The following is an 8493-nucleotide window of genomic DNA, read 5'->3' on the forward strand; positions in this document are numbered from 1 at the left end:
TGTAATTGTGTGTTTTTGTACATCATAACATAAGCTGTGGGTTTCTGGAGAACAGGACCTGGATCCAGGTCAATTTATTTCTTCAATATGCATTGTTGACCTTACCTGTCCCAGGAACAGTGCTAGACACAGAAGATACAGACTTAAACATCATAGTCACTGGGAACTCAAGTGTGGAGAAAGAGAAATGAGATTTCAACATGTGTGGAGATTGCTTTGATATCTAGGAGATTATAATAGGAATATAGACAAAGCTACCTAATACAGATAGTCTTCCCAGAAGAGGTGATGATCTTTACTGTAACTACTACCATACTAGTGCAATTACCAATATATCCAGTGTTGTGCCGTCTCTTGCTCATACAGGCCCATGAGAGCTGATTATTAAATTTTCAGGAATTTTATAAGCTGGATGTTCAACCCAGTTATTACAAAAAATTGAATTGCTTTTAAATGAATTACTTACAAAATACAGCTAGCAAGTACTCAAAACACACCAATTCCTGTTTTATTACATTTATTATTTTCTATACTCTTGAATTTCTTTTGTCTAATATATTTGTATTCTTGAATTTATTTATATCTATTATATTTGTATGATGGAAGTTATTTATATGGGTATGCTACAGTGCATCTCTTCTATCTCCTTGTTCAGTGATACCATGTTAATAACTTGAATGGTAGGGGTATTTACACTACAGAAACCAGCAAGTACTATCTATCATGTGATTGTTTTCTCAGGAAAGTTGGTTGTTAAACATTTACCGGTACACCACTAAATGCACATATTTTACTTAATGTTGAATAAATTGTTTTGAAGATGATAACGATCAGGAGAACCATAAGTATATTTGAGAATGTGTAAGTTTGCATATTAATCTGTATATGGTACCTTTTCCTATCCCAACCAGCATTGGTTCTGCTTTCTCCTCCATTTCTCAGACAACCACACCCTATTTCCTTTTCATTCTCTTCACTGTGTTTAGGGAAAAAGTAGATATGCACACATTTATCAGCCAACTTTCGAACTGAGCACTTTCTCTAGCACATCTTCCCAGCAGCAAAACCATGAGTCATAGTAAACAGAGTGCATTATTACATTGGTATTTAACACTAATAATACCTTATAAACAAAAGGCAAAATGCAGAACTTTTGCATTAAAGATCACGGACCACTTTCTTACAGTCTCATTTGATCCTCATAATAGCCTGTGAGGCAGCTACCATTCCTAATTTAGAGTTGAGGAAATAAGGTTTAGTGATTGAGGGAACAGTCTGAAATCCTAGAGTAAGTGAAAGAGCTGTAACTCAAACATGACTTTTCAGACTACTTGTCAAGGTGTTATTTTCTACTACAGTATGCTAGTTTGAAGCCAAAGAGAGAAAGTTGTGGACTTTAAAGCTATACACAGCCTGGGACAAATTTCTTTCTCATGTGTTACATTCTGAGTCTTTTAAGGCCAAGGACCCAATGTTGTTAATTTCAGTATCGCCAAGAACCCAAAATAGTGCTTGGTGCATAAAGGATGCTCCAAAATGCTTTTTAATTCATAGAAAAAAAGAGTAAGTAGTCATCACCAGCACCAACAGTGACAAATAAAGACAGAAACAAAAAATAATAAGTAATAACAAATTATAGCCTGTTTAGTTTACTGCCCTAGAAATTCTGTGTGTAAAGACAATTACAATTGACAGAATTTGGTATTTACAAATCTGGACTATGGATCATGGCTCTGAAAATGAACTGCCTTTTATGTTAATATTCATTGATATTCTTAATTCATTTAAATATTTGAAGGAATAAAGTGCAAGTGAATTTGATTGATGTTTGAAATAATAGATCACGTAAACTTTCTTAGCCTGAGTCACTTTACTTATAAAATTATGATAAAAATACTCCAGATATTCTGGATACACATACATAACCAGTTTGGAAAAATTCCTTGATCTAGATAGTTATAATATGTATCTTTTAGTGTCTTCTGCTTCAATCAAGTCTTGATTTGTCATAAAGAACTATCATGGCGGAATGATGTATATGTTTATAAAAGCGATTATTCAAAGTCCTATCACTCATCTATATTGGCAGGTATTAATTCATATTTTTTTAAATGTATGTCACCTAAGCCAGAGATCTTGAAACTTTTTGACAAATTGTTCATACTCTAGGTTTCTGTTTTTTAAAGTACTTTTATGAATGACCACAAGAGGTCTCTATTTTTTTAAGAATAATTTGCTTTTCTGTCTTTTTTTTTTTTTTGCTTTACAAATTAAAAAACAGAAATGATGATATTCTCAAGAGAATATATTTAACTAATTAAGCTATCTCATTCAAAATCAGATTTTCCAAAATGAGGGAAAAAAATCCTTTACACAAATGTAGAAAAAGAGAACTGTCTCCAGTTCTTCCTGATATAGCAGCATTAACACTAAGCACCCAGAAGCTACTTAGCCTGCTCTGCTTTGACCCATGCTAGTCATCTGACACACGTGAATTGCACAGAATTTGTAATTAGTACGCATATAAGAAAAATGCAGGTCCTTCTTTAGAAATTACTTTTGAGAATTTTTTTTTATCTCAAATGTGAATAGTTCCTGTTGTCTGACATTCTCAAGCATCTACAAAACTCTAAGTATTATCTAATTGAATGAGATAAAAGTTGGCTCATGGGGTACATTGATTTAGTAAAAAGAATTGCAATGAGCTCTAGCCAGAGCTCTAATCTCTAATGAATATGGCCCCTGTATTTGATTTATTGTAGTGGTTCTCAGAGTGTGGTCCCCTGACAAACAGATCAACATTACCTGACAACTTATTAGAAATGTACATTCTGGGGCACCTGGATGGCTCAGTGGTTGAGCATCTGCCTTTAGCTCAGGTTGTGATCCCCGGGTCCTAGGATTGAGTTCTGCATCAGGCTCCCCACAGGGAGCCTGCTTCTCCCTCTGCCTATGTCTCTCCCTATGTCTCTGCCTTTCTCTCTGTGTCTCTCATGATAAATAAAATGAAAAAGAAGAAGAAGAAGAAGAAGAAGAAGAAGAAGAAGAAGAAGAAGAAGAAGAAAGAAAGAAAGAAAAAGAAGAAAGAAAGAAAGAAAGAAAGAAAGAAAGAAAGAAAGAAAGAAAGAAAAGAAAAGAAAAGAAAAGAAAAGAAAGAAAGAAAGAAAGAAAGAAAGAAAGAAAGAAAGAAAGAAAGAAAGAAAGGCACATTCTACTGAATCAGAAATTCTGGAGCAATTGGTGTTTTAAAAAGCCCTCCAGATTTTCCTGATGCACTTGGGGTTTGAGAAACTACCAATTCAGTGTAAAATTGATGAACCATTCCAATTCTCCATTTGAATTTGCCCCATCTGTAAAATTTATAGAGCAGAATTGCATATGAAAACACAACTTACAGTATCTGACTGCTTCCAGTATCTAGAAAAAAAAGGTCAGATGCTTTGAAACCACTTCCACAAAATAGCCTGATAAAACCCCATGGTGCCAAATCACCAGTTATAGTTTATAGGCTCAAGATGCCAAGACACCTCCACTTTCCCCTCAAAAAATGTAGCTTACCCCCTGCAAGCTTCTAAGCAAAACCCTCAATGACCTTAGAATAGCCCCGATGTACTTTTGAAACTCTAAAATGTTACTTCTGGTCTTTCCTGCATCCCAGAGCAATCATATTTAATACCAAGTGCAACTTATTAATTCAGAAGGCTCTAGTTGTGAGATTACTGTAGACTTAAAATAATTTGATTAATTTTCTAGTCTCTAAAAGAATTACTACTAAGGTTAATGTACTAAAATCTTTATTTTTAACTAGAGTATTCACTTTGAGCTATATTTCCAGTAGAAAAAATTTGACATATATGTCCACTCCCTCTCATTTATCTCAACTGTGATGAATGATGTACATTTCAGAATAAACACATGAATATGGATTAATATATAATTTAAGCTAAGATGTATTTTCCCTAGATGGTTGCTAATATTTTTTTGGAGTGTTTACTGTGTGCCAGGAACTATTTTGAGCACTTATGTGTAGATTGTATTTAACACTTGCAAAATCCCTTAAGACAGGGAGAAGTATCATCCCCATTTTATAGATGAGGATATTGAGGCACTGACATGTCAGGAAATTTCTCAAATTCACATTATCAACCCCAGAAGTCTGGTCTAGAGGTCATGTTCTTACCACTGCAAGATGCAGGCTCAGTATATGCGGGATAACCATGAGGTCATCAGGTCTGATTTCACTAGTCTATATGCAAATATTGCTTATTATCTTCAGTCCCTAATTGTTTTAATTCAAGAATTTTTTGCCCAAGGCTGTTTAGAGCTCATAGAAAAAAGGAGGAATAACGGGACGGAAAGAATATCCTCCTAAAACTAAACTAACACTTATAAATTTGAACCAACACAAATCAGGTCTTAACCAATACCAAAATATTGGGATCGTCCCTTGCATATTCTCAGACCATAATGCCTTGAAATTAGAACTAAATCACAACAAGAAGTTTGGAAGGATTTCAAACACATGGAGGTTAAGGACCATCCTGCTAAAAGATGAAAGGGTCAACCAGTAAATTAAGGAAGAATTAAAAAGATTCATGGAAACTAATGAAAATGAAGATACAACCATTCAAAATCTTTGGGATACAGCAAAAGCAGTCCTGAGGGGGAAATACATCGCAGTACAAGCAGCCATCCAAAAACTAGAAAGAACTCAAATACAAAAGCTAACCTTACACCTAAAGGAGCTAGAGAAAAAACAGCAAATAGATCCTACACCCAGCAGAAGAAGAGAGTTAATAAAGATTCGAGCAGAACTCAATGAAATAGAGACGAGAAGAACTGTGGAACAGATCAACAAAACCAGGAGTTGGTTCTTTGAAAGAATTAATAAGATAGATAAACCATTAGCCAGCCTTATTAAAAAGAAGAGAGAGAAGACTCAAATTAATAAAATCATGAATGAGAAAGGAGAGATCACTACCAACACCAAGGAGATACAAACGATTTTAAGAACATATTATGAACAGCTATATGCCAATAAATGAGGCAATCTAGAAGAAATGGATGCATTTCTGGAAAGCCACAAACTACCAAAACTGGATCAGGAAGAAATAGAAAACCTGAACAGGCCAATAACCAGGGAAAAAATTGAAGCAGTCATCAAAAACCTCCCAAGACACAAAAGTCCAGAGCCAGATGGCTTCCCTGGGGAATTCTATCAAACGTTTAAAGAAGAAACCATACCTATTCTACTAAAGCTGTTCAGAACGATAGAAAGAGATGGAGTACTTCCAAACTCATTCTATGAGGCCAGCATCACCTTAATTCCAAAACCAGACAAAGACCCCACCAAAAAGGAGAATTACAGCCAATATCCCTGATGAACATGGATGCAAAAATTCTCAACAAGATACTAGCCAATAGGATACAACAGTACATTAAGAAGATTATTCACTATGACCAACTAGGATTTATCCCCAGGATGCAAGGCTGGTTCAACACTCGTAAAACAATCAATGCGATTCATCATATCAGCAAGAGAAAAAACAAGAAGCATATGATCCTCTCAATAGATGCAGAGAAAGCATTTGACAAAATACAGCATCCATTCCTGATCAAAACTCTTCAGAGTGTAGGGATAGAGGGAACATTCCTCAACATCTTAAAAGCCATCTACGAAAAGCCCACAGCAAATATCATTCTCAATGGGGAAGCACTGGGAGCCTTTCCCCTAAGATCAGGAACAAGACAGGGATGTCCACTCTCACCACTGCTGTTCAACATAGTACTGGAAGTCCTAGCCTCAGCAATCAGACAACAAAAAGAAATAAAAGGCATTCAAATTGGCAAAGAAGAAGTCAAACTCTCCCTCTTCGCCGATGACATGATACTCTACATAGAAAACCCAAAAGACTCTACCCCAAGATTGCTAGAACTCATACAGCAATTCGGTAGTGTGGCAGGATACAAAATCAATGCCCAGAAATCAGTGGCATTTCTATACACTAACAATGAGACTGAAGAAAGAGAAATTAAGGAGTCAATCCCATTTACAATTGCACCCAAAAGCATAAGATACCTAGGAATAAACCTAACCAAGGAGGTAAAGGATCTATACCCTAAAAACTATAGAACACTTCTGAAAGAAATTGAGGAAGACACAGAGATGGAAAAATATTCCATGCTCATGGACTGGAAGAATTAAGATAGTGAAAATGTCAGTGTTACCCAGGGCAATGTACACATTCAATGCAATCCCTATCAAAATACCATGGACTTTCTCCAGAGAGCTGGAACAAATTATTTTAAGATTTGTGTGGAATCAGAAAAGACCCTGAAGAGCTAGGGGAATTTTAAAAAAGAAAACCATAGCTGGGGGCATCACAATGCCAGATTTCAGGTTGTACTACAAAGCTGTGGTCATCAAGACAGTGTGGTACTGGCACAAAAACAGACACATAGATCAATGGAACAGAATAGAGAATGCAGAAGTGGACCCTCAACTTTATGGTCAACTAATATTCGACAAAGGAGGAAAGACTATCCATTGGAAGAAAGACAGTCTCTTCAATAAATGGTGCTGGGAAAATTGGACATCCACATGCAGAAGAATGAAACTAGACCATTCTCTTGCAACATACACAAAGATAAACTCAAAATGGATGAAAGATCTAAATGTGAGACAAGATTCCATCAAAATCCTAGAGAAGAACACAGGCAACACCCTTTTTGAACTTGGCCACAGGAACTTCTTGCAAGATTCATTATGAAGGCAATAGAAACAAAAGCAAAAATGAACCATTGGGACTTCATCAAGATAAGAAGCTTCTGCACAGCAAAAGATACCGTCAACAAAACTCAAAGACAACCTACAGAATGGGAGAAGATATTTGCAAATGACATATCAGATAAAGGGCTAGTTTCCAAGATCTATAAAGAACTTATTAAACTCAACACCAAAGAAACAAACAATCCAATCATGAAATGGGCAAAAGACATGAACAGAAATCTCACAGAGGAAGACATAGACATGGCCAACAAGCACATGAGGAAATGCTCTGCATCACTTGCCATCAGGGAAATACAAATCAAAACCACAATAAGATACCACCTCACACCAGGGAGAATGGGGAAAATTAACAAAGCAGGAAACCACAAATGTTGGAGAGGATGTGGAGAAAGGGGAACCCTCCTGCACTGTTGGTGGGAATGTGAACTGGTGCAGCCACTCTGGAAAACTGTGTGGAGGTTCCTCAGAGTTAAAAATAGACCTGCCCTATGACCCAGCAATTGCACTGTTGGGGATTTATCCCAAAGATACAGATGCAATGAAATGCTGGGACACCTGCACCCCTATGTTTATAGCAGCAATGTCCACAATAGCCAAACTGTGGAAGGAGCCTCGGAATGTTGAGGAGCCATCTGTCCATCGAAAGATGAATGGATAAAGAAGCTGTGGTCTATGTATACAATGGAATATTACTCAGCCATTAGAAATGACAAACACCCACCATTTGCTTCGATGTGGATGGAACTGGAGGGTATTATGCTGAGTGAAATAAGTCAATCAGAGAAGGACAAACATTATATGGTCTCATTCATTTGGGGAATATAAAAAATAGTGAAAGGTAATAAAGGGGAAAGGAGAAAAAATGAGTGGGAAATATCAGAAAGGGAGCCAGAACATGAAAGACTCCTAACTCTGGGAAACGAACTAGGGGCAGTGGAAGGGGAGGTGAGTGGGGGGTGGGGAGGGGATGACTGGGTGACGGGCACTGAGGTGGGCACTTGACGGGATGAGCACTGGGTGTTATTCTATATGTTGGCAAATTGAACACCAATAAAAAATAAATTTATAAAAATAAAAAAAAATTTAAAAACCTGAAAACTTCAGTAAAAAACAATGCAATTAGAAAAAATAATAAATGCATAAATAAATAAATTAATTAATAAATTAATAAATAAATTTGAACCAACATTCCCCTAATAGTATCTAATATCCTTTCTAAAAGTTTAAAAAGTGCTTTAAAAACAGTATTCATTTGATTTTCCCAACAAACCCCCCTTTTAGAGAGAAGGAATCGGCACTGAGATGTGACGTATACCGCCCCACTAATAAGCAGTAGAGCAGGAACTAAAACGCAAGGCTTACAGCTCCAAAACCTGTGCACATCCTACCACAATCCACAACTTCAAAGAGGCTCACCACTTGCCTCAGCCTAGATATGGGCCAACCCACGAGCACTCCATTATTTATGACATCACAATCTGATTTCAGTCTCCTTTCTTGACTTTACAATGAAGGATTTGGACACGGTGATCCAGGATTGTGGGATCCTCTCATTGTAGGAGCCCAGTGCCTGAGGTTACACTTCATTCACTGTGTAACTTGTCCACCTTAATTTAGTGTCACCCTCCACTGCAGACCATAGCATAGCAATCAAGAGCTCAGCCTCCAAAGTCAGAGATGGAGACAAATCCTTGCTCCAGCAT

The 8493-nt window shown here is 36.8% G+C and overlaps 1 protein-coding gene across 3 annotated transcripts in view; it reads right to left on the reverse strand.

Moving 5' to 3' along the window:
• The window catches only part of GDAP1 (ganglioside induced differentiation associated protein 1), a 30490-nt gene extending 22248 nt beyond the window's left edge, over positions 1 to 8242 (reverse strand). Inside the window, exon 1 of one of the 3 annotated variants that reach the window (XM_077876521.1) lies at positions 8153 to 8242. Coding sequence is in view for 1 of the 3 variants with exons in the window: in XM_077876519.1 (XP_077732645.1) it covers positions 8153 to 8173 (21 nt within the window). In the remaining 2 variants the exon portion in view is untranslated. The remainder of the gene's footprint in view (positions 1 to 8152) is intronic. The other 2 variants (XM_077876522.1, XM_077876519.1) reach the window with 2 other exon arrangements.
• Positions 8243 to 8493: the final 251 nt, after the last annotated feature.

Source organism: Canis aureus, chromosome 28 (assembly GCF_053574225.1).
Source record: "Canis aureus isolate CA01 chromosome 28, VMU_Caureus_v.1.0, whole genome shotgun sequence".
Taxonomy (NCBI): Eukaryota; Metazoa; Chordata; class Mammalia; order Carnivora; family Canidae; genus Canis; species Canis aureus.